The sequence below is a fragment of the Schistocerca cancellata genome, chromosome 6 (assembly GCF_023864275.1).
Source record: "Schistocerca cancellata isolate TAMUIC-IGC-003103 chromosome 6, iqSchCanc2.1, whole genome shotgun sequence".
Lineage (NCBI taxonomy): Eukaryota > Metazoa > Arthropoda > Insecta > Orthoptera > Acrididae > Schistocerca > Schistocerca cancellata.
In genome coordinates this window covers 392,000,267-392,021,445 of record NC_064631.1, presented here as the reverse complement: position 1 = coordinate 392,021,445, position 21,179 = coordinate 392,000,267, and the positions used below count along the sequence as shown (strand labels likewise).

The 21,179-nt window shown below is 41.2% G+C and overlaps 1 protein-coding gene across 1 annotated transcript in view; it reads left to right on the top strand.

Annotated features, from left to right (window-relative positions):
• Positions 1-21,179, top strand: part of LOC126088344 (NADPH oxidase 5-like) — a 460,603-nt gene that overhangs the window by 353,864 nt on the left and 85,560 nt on the right. The window contains exons 10-15 of the mRNA XM_049906479.1: positions 5,854-6,042; positions 6,118-6,311; positions 6,395-6,716; positions 6,842-7,013; positions 7,355-7,545; positions 17,547-17,688. Coding sequence (XP_049762436.1) covers positions 5,854-6,042; positions 6,118-6,311; positions 6,395-6,716; positions 6,842-7,013; positions 7,355-7,545; positions 17,547-17,688 — 1,210 coding nt within the window. The remainder of the gene's footprint in view (positions 1-5,853; positions 6,043-6,117; positions 6,312-6,394; positions 6,717-6,841; positions 7,014-7,354; positions 7,546-17,546; positions 17,689-21,179) is intronic.

Genomic DNA, 21,179 nt, shown 5'->3' with positions numbered 1-21,179 from the left:
TACATTAAAAAAAGGAAAAACTCATTCAGTATCTTGTTAACTCTACTGCTACTAGAATGAGTGGAATTAATACAACCATGAAATAAAAGAATCCACATGTTGTCTGATGTTTTTGAGAAGTACGAATGTTAAATCAAAACATGGATACCTACTAAAAAGGCAATGTGTGTAACCTTTGCAAATGTGAGTAACCTTTGCAAGTATTTCAGCAAAAACCTGCAGAAGGAACTCACCTAAAATCCTTAAAAATTATGGCTCTATGTTACTGCTACTAATAAACAGTAACATTCAGGTCAGAAAAGACAGTGACAAACTGAAAACAAAGCACTTCAGTCTGTATTCAAAATTGTCTTACAACAGAAAATTGTGCACCTGTTGAAGTGTATAAAATATTACAGGCATCAGCCAAGCAGCAACATGACCCGACAAAATCCATCACATATACTATACACATTTGCAAGTGAATTAGCTCTTATCTTAAATTTGATGTAATATAGGTTCCTTGTGCACAGAACTGTTCTCAGCCACTCAGAACACTCATCACACACATTTGCAAAACAGGTATAAAACTGAGCTGTAGAATCACTGTCCATCACCTCTCTTTATAGCCCAAATGTAGAATATATTCTAAGTTAAAGTATTCATCTGAACCCTAACTTACACTCTTGACAAATTATTAGACAGTAATAACCAGGTAGATTCAGTGTTTCCTAAACTTACAGCTCGTGATTCAGTGCTGCATCAGTGTCTGTTAGGGGAAAAATATTGATAAAGAACATCTAGCCAGATGTGAGACTGGATCATAAATAAGCAGAATACAGCACATTACAAAAGGAGTGTCTGCCACAGAAAAAGAATGATGTTTCAGCTAATATTCTTGTTACATACTCATGACTTGGGAAGTAGCATTAGATAGATTGACTTTCCTGTGGATAATGCATTAATCTGCTCACACACAAACAGTTCTTCTAAAACAGTGTCAACTTCACAACTGGTATGGGTAACAAATCCTAGGCAGAAGTTTACTCACTCACACACATCAATTATAAGGCCTTTTTCCCAATTTTCATAACAGATTTCAATACATGCCGTCCACACAAGCTATCAATAATTAGATAACACAGAAACACTTGGATCAAAGCTAACATCAAGAGTTCTTGTATGACTCTAAAAAGACTGAGTTCTAAAATGAAAATATCCATTGACTGTGTTAGTAGCAATCTGATCACAAACAAAAACAATATGGGAATTACGAAAGGTGAAATAGGGAAGAGATTTGCAAATCAAGAAATCAGGTTCACATGGAAATCATTAATAAGAACTTGCATAATTACATAAATAATTAACACATCTACTGTATTAAGATTGAAATTCACAAATCAATAAAAAACTGGAATGGTAAAAACTGCTTGTTGCATGAGGATAGTTTCAACAAATGAAGTGTCACAGGTGATACAAGGCTTCAAACCAAAAAGTCAGCAGATGTAGATGAAATGAAAATGTCTGTCATAATCAGCTCTGCCTCAGGGACTGCAAGGCCTTGGCACCTATTGTTCATTTTGCATTCAGCGAAGGAGTGTTTTCTCAATGGTTTGAAATCTCGTAAGTGAAGCCATTGGTCAAAAACTGAGACAAGTACAAGGTTGGAAAATCTTGTGGCATTCTCCAAAATATTAAAGAAATTGATGAAGCACTAGGTGAGCAAAAATCAAAATAATCATACTTTCTCTCATTTTTGTAAATGACGCACACTTCAGACAATACAGCCAAAGCCACTTTATTCATAAAGGAAAGGAATGTAATAATAAGTACTCCAAATGAATCCTTATACCACAACTACTGATAGTCCTAAAGTGTATCCACTCTTTGTTCAATACTAACAAGTTGCAATTAAATGTAAATAAAATAAATTACTTACACATTGGGAAAATAAACAAAAATGAAAACCTAAATTTGATGAGGGATTCAAACTGACAAAAACTTAAAATTCCAAATATCATGTAATGAAACTTGCAGAGAGACTCTATCTGTTTTGCTACATAAAAGTTGCATCAAATAATTGCACTACAAAACTTGTCAGGATGACATACTAAGGCTACTTCCAGTCCCTTACAACCTACGGATTAATGTACTGTAACTTGCCATTTAAAACAATTGTTTTCATGACAGAAAATGGCTATTCAAATAAAAACAGTCCTCCCCAACACACTGCAAATCCCTATTCAAAAACTAAAAACCCTAACAGATGCAGACTGTCAGAAGTACAACACACTGAAATAGAAGAGCCCTCCAGAAACAGTCAAAAAACAGCTCATCTGCCAGCTGAGATCAGAAAGTTAGAAGGTAACAATAAATTTAAAAAAGAATTTTAAAAATCTACTTGAGCACTATACTTTGAAAGAAATTGCCAGAACATTGCAATTTGCTGGATTTGTTTATATCAAAACATTGGATGGATAGATAATGTTACCCAATAAAAAATTTTAGTAATACCATATCAGTTCAACTGGAAAGTAGCTCTAACTGAAGAGAAATGTAGGTCTGTGTACTTTACAACACACACAAATATTGTAGCAATGGACTACATTATTAATGAATCAAAACAGGGACCACTCACCTTAAAAATACCTCAGAAGGCCAGTGTGTGTCCATACATAATGTCTGATCACTTGCATACTACATACTGAAATACTGTTTATGTCTATGGGAACTAAATAAAGTTGGATGAGCAACAGTCTATGAGCAATGTGAAGGATGGTATAAATGGTTATATGTTCACTCATGACAGAGTTAAGACTCTATTAATATTTCATAAAAATATTCTTGAAAATTCAAGAATTAGATTTTAGAATGGAATCGGCATTTGTTGTTCAAGCACACTACATGTCCCATTAGGACCTTGAAGATACACAGTATAACCAGTAGATGTTCACTTGGAGACACACATTCTTCCCATATTTAGCAAATGAGCAGCCTCTGTGTGTGGTGTATTTAAAGTACTTTGTGGCATGCACTTCATACACATTTTCTGACTGGGAAATAAGACTTTCGAGTGGATGTGTTTTAGAGATGGTTCCCACTTTCTCAGTCCTACTTGGTTTGCAATAACGGTGGAAGAGGGGACCCAGATGATAACAGCTTGGAAGCAGATCGCACTACTGAGCGGCATACTGTTCAGTTGGTTAATGAAGCTTTCATTTAGCTAGTTTTCAGTGGTTGTTCATACTAAAAGGGTGTCCACATAGAAAACTGTATGCAATGCTTGCAACAAACGTAATATACATGGCTGATTTCACAGATGATTATACCTATAATAAGATTCCATATAAAGAGACAGGATCGAAGTATGAAATGCAGCATAGCTGACTGAGACAGACTATTTGAGTCTTTCGAACAGTCTTTCCTCAGGCATTTTTCCCTGAATATGCATTGATTGTTTGACAGAAGCTTCTACTCCTCCAGGAATGTTAATGCTAGAATGCTCCAGATAGGCATTAGGGATATCAGTTCATCCATTTATTGATTATTTCTGTTGGGAATATTCTCTGCACAAGATATTATCGATAAATGTGAATACAAAACACACTATTACACGGCATATTCAATGTAAAATCTAATATTAATATTACCAGGGGCTGGTATATTGGGGGGAGGGGGGGGGGGGCGGGGAGCAGGACTTGGATGAGCAGTAATCAAACACTACTACATTAGATAATTTGTTAAATAATTAAACTGTGAAAATGAAGAGGGAATATATGTTAATGGAACATACCTCTGAACCACCTTCATTTCACTCATGATATTGTATTGTTTGCCTCTAGAGCAAATAAACTTAAATGAATAGAAGATCTTAACAGAACTTAAAATGAATTACAGTAAGACTAAAACCTGTATAGCCTATAGCCAACAGTTTTTGTATTACAGACATAGAAGACAACAGAATGGTCAGCAAAAAAAGTTCGTTGGTAGGTTTGTGGAGATATGTGACATTAGATGTCTATGCACTGGTTATGTAATTCACATAAATAAAGGGCCACTGATATGTGTGTTTGGTGATGGCACCCAAAAGCAACACAGATGGGTTCCATAGAATGGCATCAGGTGAATTTGGTCACTGAGGCATCAACACGAGTGCACTATAATGCTCCTGAAACCACTGTAGCATGGTTCTGGCTCTGAGATATGGACAATTCTACTGCTGAAAGATGGCATTGCCATCATGAAAGACATAAAGCATGAAAGGATGCAGATGATCCACAGCTGTCAGCTACCTTAGGTCCCATGCCAGCACAGGAGAAGGTCTCCCATAGCATAATACTCCATACTCCTCCCACCAGCCTGCATCCATGGTGTGCTGCACATTTCAAGCCACTGTTCACCTAAAAAATGGCATTTGTGGAGACGACTATCGACCTAGTGTAGCAAAAACATGATTCACCCAAAGAGCTGGCACATAGAAATTGACAGTCGAATGCCAATGATCCCGTGCCCACTGTAATTGTAGCTGATGTCATTGGGTCAACATGTGAACATGCTGGGGTGGTCTGCTGTGGAGCTCCATCTTCAACAGTATATATTGTATGGTGTGCACTAAACACTTGTGCATGCACCAGCATTGTGCTCTTTTGGCATAGATGCCACAGATCACCTTTGAGCCTACTTTACAGAGCAGACAAACCTCTGAACCCTGTGTTCTGTGAAGACTCGTCGATGTCCAATCTTTTAGTGCCTAGTGGTACTTTCACTGTCTTTCTACCTTCTTCCATAGTCACGACAGTAGCACATGTACATTTGACCAGCTTCACTGTTTTCAAGATATTCATTCAAAGGCTCTGTGTAATAATAATCTGCCCTTCGTCAAAGTTACTTATCTCAATAGATCTCCCCTTTTGCAGCCTATGTTTTCATTAGGTTGATCCCCCATCTGTCTCCGCTCTGCTTACATACTTTTGTTGTCGCGTCACATACCCGCAACATCACCAGGTAACTTCCATCATCATGATGGGCAGTGGTCATACTGTTCAACCTCATCAGTTATGCTGCAATTACTGTACAGCATTCTGTGGGGGCATGACAAGCAACCAAACTTCTAAGTGAAATTCAGGTCTATTGCCAAACTGGCAAGCTGAGCAAGAGCTCATAAGCTAGTTTGACAGCTGTTTTCTGTTACATGTGTTTGTGCACCACACATAAGAACACTATAGATAAGCAGTTGCTCTCCTCGTGTTATGTAAATGTGGGAAAACTTAGTTTTCAGTGTGTCTGAAATGAATTCTTGAAAATATAGGAAAACAAACAAATTGAACATGGAGCAGAATATGGTGGAACACACTATCATGGCTGAGATGAAAATGGAATGGAGCTGAATGGGATATTTAGCCATACAAGTGGATGTATGGATTGAGTTACTTACTGGATTCAAAGAGATAGGAAAACAAACATGGCATAATGATGATAGGTGTGTAGCCAGGATCAGGAAACCTACAGGAGTACTGTAGCTGCTTCGAATTGAAGATCATAATGCATGTAAAAACTTAGGGGTGGCCTCCATCTGGCATCAGGTGCCAAGCAGCTGCTGTTGCTGGTGCTGCTGTTGATTATTGTTATTAATTATTTGGGAAGAGAAGAGGGGAGTGAGTGAGTGAGTGAGTGAGTGAGTGAGTGTGTGTGTGTGTGTGTGTGTGTGTGTGTGTGTGTGTGTGTGTGTGTGTACTTTCCCCCTCTGGAGAGTGCCCAGACCATCCACAAGCATGATAAATAATAGAATGTAATACAATGTTTTTCAATAATTATCATTATCTCATTATTTTTAAAAATGAATATTCTATAAATAGAATGTTCTCTTTTTTTCAGGCCAATGTCTCAATTTTGACTGCATGTTTGTATTGGTGTTAATGCTCAGACACTGTATAACATTTTTGCGTACAAGAGGATTCAGTACAATATTGCCCCTTGATCAGCACATATACTTTCATAAATTAGTTGGAGTATTAATATTTATATTTAGTGTGTGGCACACCATAATGCATCTCCTGAACTTCAGTAAGTACTCATTAATAATTATAAATAAACCATCATTGTCATGTTCAGGTTCCGGAAACTATTTTCTTTTTGCAGGTCTCTTGGTTGTAAATGATCCTGTGGTAAATGCCAATAACTATACTCTCACAGAATGGATCCTAACAAGTAGACCAGGTTTGTTTGGTTTAGTAGGTGGGGCTGCCAATCCTACTGGAGTTGTGCTGATCATTATTCTTTTTATAATGTTCATATGTTCTCAGCCTTTTGTCCGGCGAGGAGGTTGTTTTGAGGTTAGTAAGTTTATTATAGGATTCTTGGACGTGACACACACTTAAATTTTTAAGATAATATCTTAATTTGATCTACTTTGCAGGTTTTTTACTGGACTCATTTGCTTTATATTCCATTCTGGGTGCTAGTAATTTTTCATGCTCCAAATTTTTGGAAATGGTTTGTGGCTCCAGCTATTATTTACATCATAGAACGAATACTACGTCTAGTATGGTTACGATCTAACAGAGGAAAAACATATATTAGTTCAGGTCTTGTGCTTCCCTCTAAAGTAATTCATCTTGTAATTAAGAGGCCACACCATTTTGATTTTCATCCAGGAGATTATGTATTTGCTAACATTCCTGCAATTGCTAAATATGAGTGGCATCCATTTACCATCAGCAGTGCACCAGAGCAGGAAGGTAATTAAAAGTATAATGCAAAATCTATTACTATAACTCTTACACTGTTGTACTGATAGTATGAGTAAGCTCTGTAGTTTCACTTGTAACATTCTGGATTGATGCACATTTCTAATTTGCCACAGATTATATGTGGCTTCATATTAGAGCAGTTGGACAGTGGACAAACAGATTGTATGAATATTTTGAAAGGGAGCAAGAAAAGCTGCACAGTGTTGAAGAGGATCTAACTGCAAACATTGTGAACAAAAAACTTATTAATGGAAATGATTTAACACCAGCACAAAAGTTTCCAACGTAAGTAGATTTATAGTTTTTGTATACAGCTTATTTTTCAAAATGCTGTCAAATTTTGGCTTTCTTTTTAGTAGTTCCTCATAAACAAACAACAGATTGTCACATTTGTATAATTTCATCAATAGTTACCTTTCTTCTAGCTCTTACTAACTGAGAAACTCACTTTTGCCTGAAATTTGAAATAACACAGTTGATACGAGAAAGCATTTCACGGTTTATTGTTCCAGTACTTTCCTTGTCTCTTCTTTTATAGCTCTGTATATACATTGTAAAAATATTGCAACAATCTTCCCACATCATTTGGCTGTCAACATTTCTTTCTTACAATCTTCAACTTTCAGTTCAGCTCAACGAAAGTTAGATATGGAAAGCAGTATCAGTAGTAAGGTCAAGGCTATTGGATATAGAAAGGATGGTGGAGGTGGCTACATAAATGAGAGCTTCACCAGTGATAATGATATTGGTCCAAACAGACCAGCTCAGCATGTTTCTGAAGGAGACCTTAGCCTCACGCGTCCTGCTACTGCTAATGGTAAGCAAATAAGGTGATGTTTCTTGAGCAGGATTATGTTAGCAGCAGAAAAAAACGAGGTATCAAGAAAGTTATTACATTGCTTGTACAGCCCATATTCCTCTTACAACATAAACTGGTGCATCTAAAGAGTGAGTACACCTGTATGTTTAAACTTTCTGCTACAAAGAAGAATGAGTGTCCAAAGGCTTAAGGAGTCATCAATATTTTGTGGTGAGCCTATCTGTCACTCATAATTTTGTCTTAAAGTTATATGGGTGTCTGTCTTCTCAATCGCTGTTTGCATTTCATCTATAACTTTCCATTACAGTAATAATTAAATTGTATTCTAGATTACCTCATGTATATATGCTGTCACTGATTGTGTAATGTATATATGCTAAAGTTATGACACAACAAAGTTATAACACAAGATTATTATTTTAGGTGGGTAATAACATTTAAAAAGTAGCTAAGCAATTTCATGTTGTATATTTAGCAAATATTTCAAATTTAACAATTTTGGGGAGGGGGGAGGGTTACTATATCTAAATCTACATCTACCCTCTGCAAACTTCTATGAAGTGCAAGGCAGAAGATACTTCCAATTGTATCAGTTATTTGGGCTTTTCCCCACTTCATTTGCACATGGAGTATGAAAAGAATGACTGCTTAATAAAATGGAATATTCACACTAGCTGTTGCTCTTCCACTAGCAATACTACACACATTCACACACACGACCACACAGACATCCAAATGCCCACACCTGTGGCTGCGGGTGTGTGAATGAGCACAACCTCAAAAGATAGTGTAAACAAGCATGTCTGTTAAGGGAAAGTGAAATGCTTAAGGGAGTGAACGGTATATTAAGTGGAATTGTATTACGATAAGTAATACTGATGTTTTACAGAATGCTGAAATGTAAAAGAGGTGATACTGCTAGTGGCAAATTAAAAAGAAAATGGAAAGATCAACAAAAGAATGAAACAGATGAGGAGTGAGAAGCACATTTAGAGTTACAATGAGTGAAGTTTGTGAAAAAGAATGATTGCAATTGCATGAACAACATATTAGTGTAGGGAAGCACAAAGCAAAAGAGATAGAGACTATAGTTTGGCGGGAAGAATAGTCCAATATGATCCCACCAAAGAGTAAAACAAAAACTAGTCATCACTGACATGGATCAATTGTGTTAGTTATTAAGTGCAAAGAAATTGAGTAGAGAAACACCAGCAAAGTGTTGCATGAGTGGAAAAACTCAATTAGATCCATGGAAAGCGCCTCCCCAGAATTATTTGATTACATGACTGCAACAATTCCGGAATCAAAACATGTACATCTGGTTTCAAAGAACATCATTTGCTCTACTACCATGAGCAGCTAAGATCATCAGTTCTGTGTTTCCAATTAAAGGACAAGTCTATTATAGATCTGAATCATTGTATCATTGCTAAATGAATCTCACAAACTTTGGCAAGTGTGTATCATTGATGATAAACAAACAAAAGTCGATCAATGCTATGCAGATATATGTGGATTGAGACGGGGAAATAATCGAAGAACTGCAGAGAATTATACATAAGTTCAGACAATTGGTTTACATATTCAAAACGGCATGGGATCAGAGAATTCCAATAAGTATAAATCTGTGATTAGAGCAGGCAAAAATCCAACTGAAGAAAATGAATGGGGATAGCTGATGTTTTACTGCAGACAGCAAGTACACAGCAAAAACAGGCAAATTACGATTACGATTTGCATCAACTGTAGAGTATTTCAGTAGAAATGAAAATTTGTACCCTACAGGGACTTGAACCCAGGTTTTCTGCCTGTCATGAGTTGTTGCCTTTACCATTTTGGCTATCTGAGCACACCTCCAGAAGTGTCCCAAATCTGTCTCTTCCTTGTGCTTGCACTGTGTTGCTGTGATTCTCACAGTTTTTGAATTCATTCTTAATAGAATATGGCTGTTGATCATCAATACAGTGTCCCACATTGTGCTACAGTATTGCATTCCACAGCAAGGCAATGGTGAGAGAAAGTGTCTCACCCTGTGCTCGAATCATGGTAATATAGTGTGAGCATAAGGTAGCGAAGACACCATGACGAATGGAGATTTGGGCCATTCCAGTAGGCAGGATCAAAGAGCTCTCCAGTAGGCAGGATCAAAGAGCTGAAATGGTTATGGTGTCTGCTCGTGACAAGCAGGAAATCTGGGTTTGAGTCCTGGTCTGGCACTAAATTTTCATCTAGTCTGAAATATTCTTCAGCTGATGCAGAACCATAATCACAATTTCTGAGTTCATTCTTAACAGAATACAGCTGTTGATAATCAACACCCCCCAGGGGCTCAGCATTCATTTGCTGAGTACGGGCTTGGCGACCCCGGGGTCCTGAGCTGGGGACTGGTCAGCGCCGCCAGTCTCCTGTCACCGTAACCCCCGGACATGCTTCAGTGACCACCGCATGGCGCGGCGGTGGAATGTTGTGTGCTGCGGGGAATGGTAATCTTGGCTTGACCACCTGGATTGCGAGGAAGGTAAACCTCTATAAAAACCCCTCAATCTTACGGTGTGCTGCACGCCTATAAGATGCATGGCTGTTGGGGTGGAACAGTCGCAAGCGGGCAACCTCTGGGGCACCTGCCGCACCCCAGTTGTATAAGGCTTACCTAGGCACGCGGGGCTCTGTCTAGGTGGACTTCTAGTTCCCTAGCTGCTCGTAGGACCGAGATGGAACCCTCGAACTTTTATTCTTCTCCTGCCAGCGGAAAGGGTGGACTGCTGGTGGGTTCTAACACCCAATCCAACAAGAGGGCTCGTGTAGCCAGTCCTCCTGATTCAGGTAGTAGTAACAGAACGCATGCTGCTTCTCAGAATGTGTTTTTCATAATTAAAAGAAAACATGGGAGTTTTGAAAAAGTTTCGCCATTTTATATAAAGAAGGGCTTAGAAGGTATTGCTGGCACATTAAAATCTGTAAAGCGCTTGCAAAATGGCACCTTGTTGGTTGAAACATCTAGCTTCCAGAAAGTCCAGAACCTTCAGAAGGCACAATTTCTTGGGGAGTTTGCGATAGAGACTGAATTTCACAACACCTTGAACTATAGCAAGGGTGTTGTGACTTGCAGACACCTCGTTGACATTCCCCAAGACGAACTGAAGGCTGAATGGTCCTGGGAAGGAATAGTCGACGTGCAACACATTATGAAACCGGTGGATGGTGCTCTCGTAAAGACTGACTCATTTATCCTTACATTTAACAGCACCAAATTGCCAGAGCATGTGAAGGCAGGTTTCCTTCGTCTCAGTGTACGGCCTTATTACCCCAACCCCATGCGGTGTTTTAAATGCCAACACTTTGGACACACTACTCTCAGCTGTAAAGGGGAAGCCACTTGCGGGAATTGTGGTAAAGCTGCCCATGAGGGAATTGGTTGCTCCTCTCCTCCCAAGTGTGTCAACTGCTCTGGGGATCACCCTGTGTGGAGTAGTGAATGCAGAGTTTTCCTTGAGGAACGGAAGATCCAGGAACTAAAAACTAAAAAACGCATCCCGTATGGTGAGGCGAAGACAATTTACAAGTCCATGCAGCCGCCCACGTTCGCTGCTTCCTTTTCTTCCATTCTCAAACAACCAGTCTAGAAAACCGATGCCGCTACACAATAGCGCTTGTGAATGTACGTGTGCTGCTGCCGTTCCTGTGAAGCCTGCTGCTCCCCCCCGGCCTTCTGACCAGGCCGTGGTAGCTGACATCATGGAACTTCCTGCCCCTTCCCAGGTCCAGTCTTGTGCACTGCCCAGCGCTGCTACACCCCCTACTGCTTCTGAGGTTTTGGCTCCAATGCCACCTCAGGCCAGAACATCGAAGCCAAAGACAAAGGTGAAGACTCGCCCACTAAAGGAGACTGCAGTTATACAGTCTCCTGATGTGGATGTCATTCTCTCTGACGTCTCTCTCGACTCCTCTTCTGAGGCGATGGAGGTTGATGTCAGACTGGGGCAATCATCTCGCCCCAAAACTGAGCCTCCACCTGTTGTGGGCTCTCCTCCCCGACAGAAAGTGAGGATGAAGGTACTCCCACCCTGATAGATGGCTCCAATTATACAGTGGAACATGAATGGATTCCGGGCACATGTGGAGGAACTGAACCTCCTAGCACGGCAATGACCCCTGTGCTTGTGTTTACAGGAAATGCATTTAAAACCATCTGATGCTTCTGTACTAAGGGGCTATATGTCGTATCGCAAAGATGACCTGACTGGAGAAAGGGCCAAAGGTGGAGTCGCTGTGTTTGTCAATTATGACCACCACTCCTCTGCTCTCCCCCAGGATACTGACCTGCAAGCAGTTGCAGTTGAAATTCATTCACCTTGGAGGTTTACCGTTTGCTCCCTTTATTTACCCCCTCTGGATGCAATGACCTTAGACACTCTCACAGATCTTATCGACCAACTCCCCCACCCATTTCTCCTCCTGGGAGACTTCAATGCCCATCATGTCCTGTGGGGCTCCACTTCTCTTTGTGCTCGAGGTCGAATTTTGGAGAGCCTCCTAACATCTCAAGTGTTGTGCATCCTCAACACAGGTACTCGGACTCATTTCTCTACTGCTACAGGGTCATTCTCAGCCATTGACCTATCTTTCTGCTCTCCAACCCTCACCGACTCTGTTCACTGGGAGGACATTGACGACCTTCATTCCAGCGATCACTTCCCTATCCGCATTCATCTCCTGGATGGTGTATTGCTGGAGCAGCGGCCACCATCGTGGATGAATGGCAGGGCTAACTGGCCACTGTTCAATCGGTTGGCTGTCTTTGACCGCCACAGTAAGATACAGGAATGGGTGGATCACATCACACTTGTGGTCCATCATGCTGCTGACCTGTCCATACCACAGTCTTCTGGCACTCTTAAGCGGCGCCGTGTGCCTTGGTGGACAGAAGAGTGCCGTTCAGCCATCCGGGACAGGCGTGCTGCTCTTCGCCGATTTAAATGCCGCCCAACAGCGGTCAATCTTACCGCCTTTCAAATCGCGAGAGCCAGGGCACGCCGTGTCATTAAAGAGAGCAAGAAAAGGTCATGGCAGGAGTTCCTACCCTCCATCAGCCGTTCCACTTGCTCCACAAGAGTATGGGAAACCATCTGGAGGATTTCCGGTAAACATAGCCGTTTACCAATAGCTGCTGTCCTGAAACAGGGATGCCTCCAAATGACACCCAGAGCCATTGCTCAGACGCTGGCAGAGCATTTTGCACAAAGTACTGCCACTGCAAATCAGGATCCAGCATTTCGTCGCTACCGTGCGACTGTCGAAAGAGCGACCTTGGACTTTCAGTCGAACAGTTCTGAGGCCTACAATTCCCCTTTCTCCATGTGGGAACTTGAATCGGCACTTACTGAGACTTCTGACACTGCACCAGGTTACGACCGCATCTGGTACTCCATGCTTAGACATCTGCCAGCGGCGTCAAAGGAAATCCTCCTCGAATGTTTTAATCTCATATGGCAGACAGGAGTGTTCCCCACCTCGTGGAGGGAGGCAATCCTCATCCCTCTCCTCAAACCAGGAAAGGACCGCACATGTCCCAGTAGTTATCGTAGTATCGCCTTCACAAGCTGTGTCGGAAAGACCCTGGAACGGATGGTTAACTGGCGTCTGGTCTGGCTGTTAGAGACCAGACAGCTCCTTAGCCGTTTTCAGTGTGGATTCCGAAAATTTCGGTCCACGGTCGACAAGCTGACCCTCCTCGAGGCGGCTATTCAGCAGGCTTTTCTCCGTCAGCATCACTGTATCGGTATCTTCTTTGATATCAGTAAGGCATATGATACTACTTGGAGACACTATATTCTTGCACAACTGCATCAATGGGGCTTTCGTGGCCGCCTCCCCATTTTCATTTGGTCTTTCCTGTCTCAGCGGTTTTTTCGGACCCGAGTTGGTAACACACTGTCTGATCGCTTTGAGCAAGAGAACGGTGTCCCCCAGGGCAGTGTTTTAAGCGTTACCCTCTTTGCCATAGCCATTAACAGTATAACGTCTGCAGTGAGGAGTCCAGTACAGTGCTCCTTATTTGTGCACGACTTTGCTGTTTTCTGTTCCTCCTCCAGTGTTGCCACCGTGAGCCGTCAGTTGCAGCTCACAGTGCGGCGGTTAGAGGAGTGGGCTGCAAAGACGGGTTTTTGGTTTTCTGCCGATAAGTGTGTTTGTGTTCATTTTAATCGTTCTCGTCGTGTTTTTACTTTGCCTGCCTTGCATATGGGGGATACTGTCCTACATTTTAGAGACACAGTGCGGTTTCTGGGCCTAATTTTTGACTCCAGGTTGTCATGGCTGCCACACCTACGTGACTTGAAAGCCAGAACGCTGAAGGCACTGAACATCCTCAAGTGCCTCAGCCACAGGTCTTGGGGCGCGGACAGGGCGCGCCTCCTTCAGTTTTATGGAGCTTTTGTGTGTTCACGGCTGGACTATGGGTGCACAGCATATGGGTCAGTGAGGCCATCTTATTTGCGGATCCTTGAAGCTGTTCACTATGCTGGGATTCAACTGGCCACGGGTGCTTATCGGACAAGTCCCGTACCCAGCCTCTGTGCTGAGTCTGGCGAACCGCCACTTACCATCCGGCAGCAGCTCCTGCTGGTGCGCCAGGCTTGTAAGTTTCTTGCAGCTCCCAGCTCGCCTGCCCACTGTCTTGTTGCCCATCCACCTCTGGACCGCCTTTTTTCCCGCTGTCCCCGGGCTACGTTGCCGTTTGGGATGCGTGTGCAACGTGTACTAGAGTCCCTCGATGTGGAGTCTGTACAACCCCAAATCCAAGGTTTTAACCGCCTGCCACCCTGGTTACTGAAGAGGCCCGGAGTGATTTTAGATTTATTGCAGTACAAGAGAGATTGCACTCCTGCCACCGTTTTTAATGCAGCATTTTCTGCCATTTTATCTGGGCACCACGACTATGTAGCTGTTTTCACGGATGGGTCGAAACAAGCGGATTCTGTTGGTTGCTCAGTTGTTTTTCCGGATTGTGTCCTCAAGGTCCGACTGCCTCAGACTTTTACTGTCTTTGATGCAGAATTGTCTGCAATCTTGCGGGCACTGGAGCACGAGACATTCTTCCTCTCCTAAATTTCTTGTCTGTTCCGATTCACTCAGTGCCCTTCACTCACTGCAACATTTGTATCCGGCAGACAAAATTGTCCAGACCATCCAGGATGCCCTCCTCTGACTACAGCGACTGGAGAAGGTTGTAGCTTTCTGCTGGGTTCCGGGGCATGTCGGCATTGCTGGGAATGAAAGGGCAGATCTCGCAGCCAAGGAGGCGAGTCTCGCCCCACAAGTATCTCAATGTCCTATCCCCTTGCACGCACTCACCTCGCTGTTGAGCTCACGGGTCATGTGTCGGTGGGAGGATGAGTGGCTGGAAGTGACTGACAATAAGCTCCGTATAGTCAAGCCCACAACGCGTGTGTGGTGTACTTCCTTTCATCCCCATCGACGGGATGCGGTTCTCCTCACTCGGCTTCGAATAGGCCACAGCCCTATGATGCATGGCTTCCTGCTCCGGCGAGAGGACCCTCCAATGTTTGGTGCTTGCGGCGTCCAGGTCACTGTGCGCCATGTTTTATTGGATTGCGTTTTATTTTCTGACCAGCGGGTCGCGGCTGACTTGCCAGCGGACCTGCCATCTCTTTTAGGCAACACTCGGACGAATGTGGCTAAAGTTTTAAAGTTCTGTGCCCTGTCAAATGTTTTTACAAAGATTTTAGGGAGAGGATTTTAATTTGCTCACCGTGTGACAAGCTCGCCCATATTTTATGTAAGTGGCCAGCCAATAACAATTTCCTGTGACATTCTTGTTGCTATGTTTCCCCTTTCCTTAGGTTTTACTTTCTTATGTAGCATTTTCCTTCTTTTCCTGCTTTCTTTGAGTGTGTGCTTTAGTTTTCTTAGGTCTGTGCACATTCGTTCCTTTTAATGTGTGTGTCAGGGCGCTGATGACCTCGATGTTGAGCGCCCATAAGCCCCAACACACCACCACACCACACCGATAATCAACACAATGTCTCACACTGAACTACAGTAAGAAGAGAAGGATTAAAAAAGATTGTTCTTGCAATGCACTCAAATATCCAGAGAGAGAGAGAGAGAGAGAGAGAGAGAGAGAGAGAGAGAGAGAGAGAGAGAGAGAGAGATATTTTACATCCAAGCATTCAGTTTCAGAATAAATGTCCAAGCAATTGTAGTAATGCACATTCTGTCTTGTGTATATCCTTCCCATTATTTAAAAACCTCAAGTAAACACTGACACAGAGGTTCTTACTACCTCAATTCCATGGTCCATTCACCAACATAAATTTTAGGTGTGTTTAAGTTGCACATTTCCCCTAGAAGTCTGTGACATTCATGTGTGTGTTGAGGAAAGGAGGGGTGTCTACAGAATTTTTCGCAGACAATGGTGGCAGAATGTATAGTCAGAGAGAAAGAAATATGAGTAGAACAACTCATCCACAATCCAAAATGTGTATCAAAAACATTATCTATGTGTGTGCTGTAGTATCTAGAGTATCAATGAGACCAAACACAGCACCTAATATGTATAAGTTGACAGATTTATTACTCTACACTGCCATGAAGTTTGTGAGGCACAATATGTATTTAAAAGAAATCAGATACATCAAAATACAGGTTTAGATTAAATGCAAAGAAACTGAAAAGCTTCAACTCTTGACTTTCTTGATTTTATAGTTCAAAAACTTGTACAAATGTGAGCAAATTTTGCAGTAAAACTGGGGAAAATAAATAATGTCAATTTAGCAAAACAGTAAAACAAATAAATATGATTAAGAATCAAAATTGACCAAAGCAAATGGGCATATCAGATGAGCCTCAAAACAACTGAAAGAAAACAGCAAGAAAGTTTAGTTTAGCCGTTTCTCTAATGTAGTCTGCATACAACTTAGACAGCAGCTCTCTGAATTTTTGTTACTAATGTACAATACTTAATGAACTGGTGTGAACAATGAGAAAAATTGAAAAAAATCTGCATATTGACTTTATTTGTGGGTTGGCATATCTGTTCAAATAAATCAAACCCCTAAGAATATCGGAATCTCCTAGACTGATACTTGACTATTTCTGTCTGCTCACTTTACACACATCCAGTGCCTGAGGTTTACTCACTGATTTTGCTCTACTTATATGGTGTTCATTGTCTACATAATTTTTCTTCTTACTCATGTAGTCATACACTGATATCGTGCAAAATCTAGTTAAGGTGGTGAGGTTTGTTACACACTGCATTCAGTCAGGGTGATTCCCATTTTAGTCACTTCTAACTTAACACTATCAAATGCTTATGCAGTGAGAAAAATGAGGGCACTGATTTTTAACTATGCTCTAAACACACATGAAGAACTAATCACTCACTCACACTGAAATCGTATCTTGTATTAAACAAGGATGATATGCAACTTCCAGTCACCTGCATATTAATAACAAAAATGCCTATATAAACAAATGATAGGAAAAAACTGACACTTTGAGCAATATTTAGAAAATAACAACACACTTTACAGCTAAACTCTCCATGTCAGTGGTCTTAGTTTTGTCACCCATCTCATTATGACTGCAGACTCACAGATGGTACACGAATGTTAATTCACAATCTTCTGCAATAGAAATAGTATTTGTTTTACTACATAACAGTTCAGTTCAGGGCATTTTCATGGCTTAAAGATTTCTGTATCATCAAGGCTAAACTTTAAAAAAAGTTGTGATTCTTCAGTTTCTCCCAGCGTATTTGTTGTTCGTCAATGCACCTGACGGTGGTGACGTGTCTGCTCACTAAAATATTGTGCCCGTTGGACACTATGAACCAGAAGTATACCCGGGGATGTTAGAGTTAAAAAAGTTGTCTTGTAAAATAATTTTTTTCTGGTCGATTTATTATTATGGAGAAGCTGTAAATTAGTTATTTATGTACATAATTTACAGAGTTGTACACATCATGCTTTCAGAGCATCTGTCTCCAACACCAAAGAAGTTATTACAAGAGAGGAAACTTCCCTTACTACTACTGGCAAGGAAAACACCCTTGGCAAAGTCGCTGTCAATGCCAGATATGGATAACAGAGTGAAAAAACGTCAACGACTTATGGTGTAAGTTTTTCATGACGCAGATATTTCACAAAATTATGCATGCGAAAATAGTTGTACCTGTTACCTGCTACATACTGATAATACACTTATATTTAGAATTCATGTGCTGTATCCATTTTAGTGGGCAGTATGTACAAATTCGAAAATTTTTGTACTAACTGGTGTAGTAGTAATAATAAAATTTAATCAGCATCAAATAATCCATACAATCTGTAGTGTAGTGCAGCTTCAGGACATCATGCAGATTATTTTTCTGAATACATCAGGTAAAAATACTGAAGTTCACAATTTATGAAGTGGAGTTTGAGATTAACAATAAATTCTAAATTTTAAGCCATTTTATGTTTGTTAATATGTAAGAACAGTGTTATAAATTTTTTGTCATCATTGGATTTCTTGTGTTATCTTGAAATTTTTAGAGTGATGACTATTAAAGGAAAAGTGTAATTAATACTGTTAGTTTCCATATTCGAGGTTAGTTTATTATTGTATGAAAATTCAATATTCATTATTTATACTTAATTGACAGTCTTACTTTCCTGCAATGTGACCCTCTTCCCCATCCAAACCTTTCCACCCTCATCCAATTTTCCTGTCCATGTAGTAACAATATGACAAGTCTCAGGTGAATCATTAACTCAAGTGTTTTCATATATGATACAGTCTGCATCTGAATCCTTTTGATAAGAGATTACTTGCAAATTAAATGTAAGAAACATCCTGTGTGAACAAATTGCCATCGATCCCATCTGTGTTCACCACTGTCTTCAGTGCCTTTTTGGAATAAATTAGTCTGACAAACAAAGTTCCATGGTAAATATAACAACTGTTGGTACAAGTACTAGTAAAGCAAAATACTACTTTTTGGATGATCTATGAATCTGAGAGAATACTCATTTAGTATCTTCCCTCAAACCGTTTGAAGTCTTGTACCTAAAAAGCATGGATTTGTTACATCTGTGCAGCAGAATGAAAGAGCAAGTGGAGTATGGTACAGCTGTGGTTATGATTGTAACATCAAATGCAAAGTATAGATACAAAGTAAGTTCTGAGACTATCAAAAATTAAGTTCAAAATTACGTAAAAAGAATTTTTAATAATATCAGTTCTCTCTAGCCACACACTAGCAGCACCACTTATAGAGGTACTGGAATACTTAGACAAATCTTCAACAGGATTGCTTTTCAGTACTGCCATTATCTTTCACTGAATCAATGCAACTTCCTCAACATGCTCTCCCTGGAGGGACAGACTCGGGCAAAGAACATGAAGTCTGCTCTACCAAATAAGATAAACTGGAGGAGGGGGCATGTTAATAGGGCTCCTACCCCTGTTTTAGCCAAAACCAGATTGACAAGAATGCTTCATTGAGCTCGCACACTGTTGTGCAAGGAAAATATAAGTTAGGACACTCACATTTTGTGTTCAACAATGAAGACTTCTACATAGAATATCCTCATCACAGTCTTGGCATGATAATTCCTACAGAATCAGAAAATAGGATGAGTGTGGTGTTCAATATTGATTTCAATGCATGCAGGTGATCCATTTAAAGTAACTGAAAATTGGTCAACTGCCTCTTCAAAACACACACACACACACACACACACACACACACACACACACACACACTCACTAATCGGCCAGAACATAATGACCACTGATCCACTATCAATATAGACCCATCCAGGCAATAGCACCATGACCTGACAAGGAGTGTCTCCTACTTGGGCATATGCACAATACATATAGTACCAGTGAGTATGCTGTCCATGCATTGAATGGCCAAGGTGCATGAGATATCTGACTTCAATTGAGGGCAGATTGTGATGACCAGAGGCTCGGCACAAGCATTTCAGAAACTGCATGACTTCTCAGGTGTTCGAAGAGTGCCATGGTGAGTGTCTTCAACAAGAAGTGAAACCCAGATGAAACCAAGCTCAGACATCGTGATGTTGGGTGGCCACCTCTCATTAAAAATGCCATATGTCATAAGCTGGGCAGACAGGTAAAACAGAGGAGATGGCGAACTGTGGTGGAACTAACATCAGACATTAATGCTGGGGAGAGTACTTGTGTGTCTGAAAACACAGTGCACCGAACGCTCTTGAGGATGGACCTCCGCATTCAGTGACCTGTGAACATGTCAACATTGACACCGCAACATCAGCAACTATGACTGAACTGACCACCATGTGACCATCAGCACTGGATGTTGACACAATGGCAGAGCACTGCAAGGTCTGCTTCTTCTTCATGCCAGTGGAAGGACGTGAATCCGTAGTCTCCTAGGGGAACAGCTATTTGTCAAACCTGAACTGCAGGATCAAGGCAAGTTGGTGGTGGCTCCATTATGCTCTGGGGAACATTCACATGGGTATCTGTGGGTCAAGTGGAATTTGTGCAAGGCATCATAATAGCCAAGGAGTATTATTCACTGGTTGCACACCACGTACACCTCTTCATGATATGTTTCGCAATGGCAGTGGCAATTTCCAACAAGATAACACACCATGCCCCAAGGCCAAGACTGTGATGGAGTGGTTCGAGAAATGCAGTTGCAAGTTCCAGTTGATGTGCTGCCCCCCACCCTAATCAAACACATCTGGGATGACTACATGTGACGCTATATGGAATTACAAGGTGTAAGAGGAAGGCAAGCATTACACAAAGCTGTTGAAAGGGGACAATCTATATTACATGCCAGAGCAATTGCGATGCTTCTTTTTCATGCTAAAATTAAGTCTTCGAACTTACTGAACCTCATGCTTACACTAAATCTAATAGAAGGTAATGTTATGTGTGGAGTTCATGTCCCAGCGTCCATCGCCGGCCGGTGTGGCCAAGCGGTTAAAGGCGCTACAGTCTGGAACCGCGTGACCGCTACGGTCGCAGGTTCGAATCCTGCCTCGGGCATGGATGTGTGTGATGTCCTTAGGTTAGTTAGGTTTAAGTAGTTCTAAGTTCTAGGGGACTGATGACCTTAGAAGTTAAGTCCCATAGTGCTCAGAGCCATTTGAACCATTTTGAACCAGCGTCCATCTCTGTCTGCTCCATCCGTGGCCCTTGGTGGAACTGAAAGTTCTTCTCTGATTTCCCTGATTGCAGGCTCCCAGGCTGGGACTCAAGATGTCCAGTGGCTAATAACAGAGTTGCTGCATTTCATTTGGTTTCTTGCTCCATTTAGCTTTATATCTGTATTGCACTGAAAATACTGCTCAACAGTGCAAATGTCAACAGTATGGGCTGTGTGTGTTTTCTTCCCATTCTCACTGTACCAGCTGTTTCCCCTCTTTAATTCATTGTCTTCAAGTTTGCATTCAGTACTGCTCAGTTCTGTCTATGGTTTTGCACTCCAGCAGTGTTAACTGTGTGTCAGCACTGATACAAGCAGTATTACGAGTAGGTTTACTAATAAGAGTTGGCTGATATGCACCTCAGGTATGGGTTAATGAATGAAAGGGAAGAGCCAGCATGACAACACAAAGTTG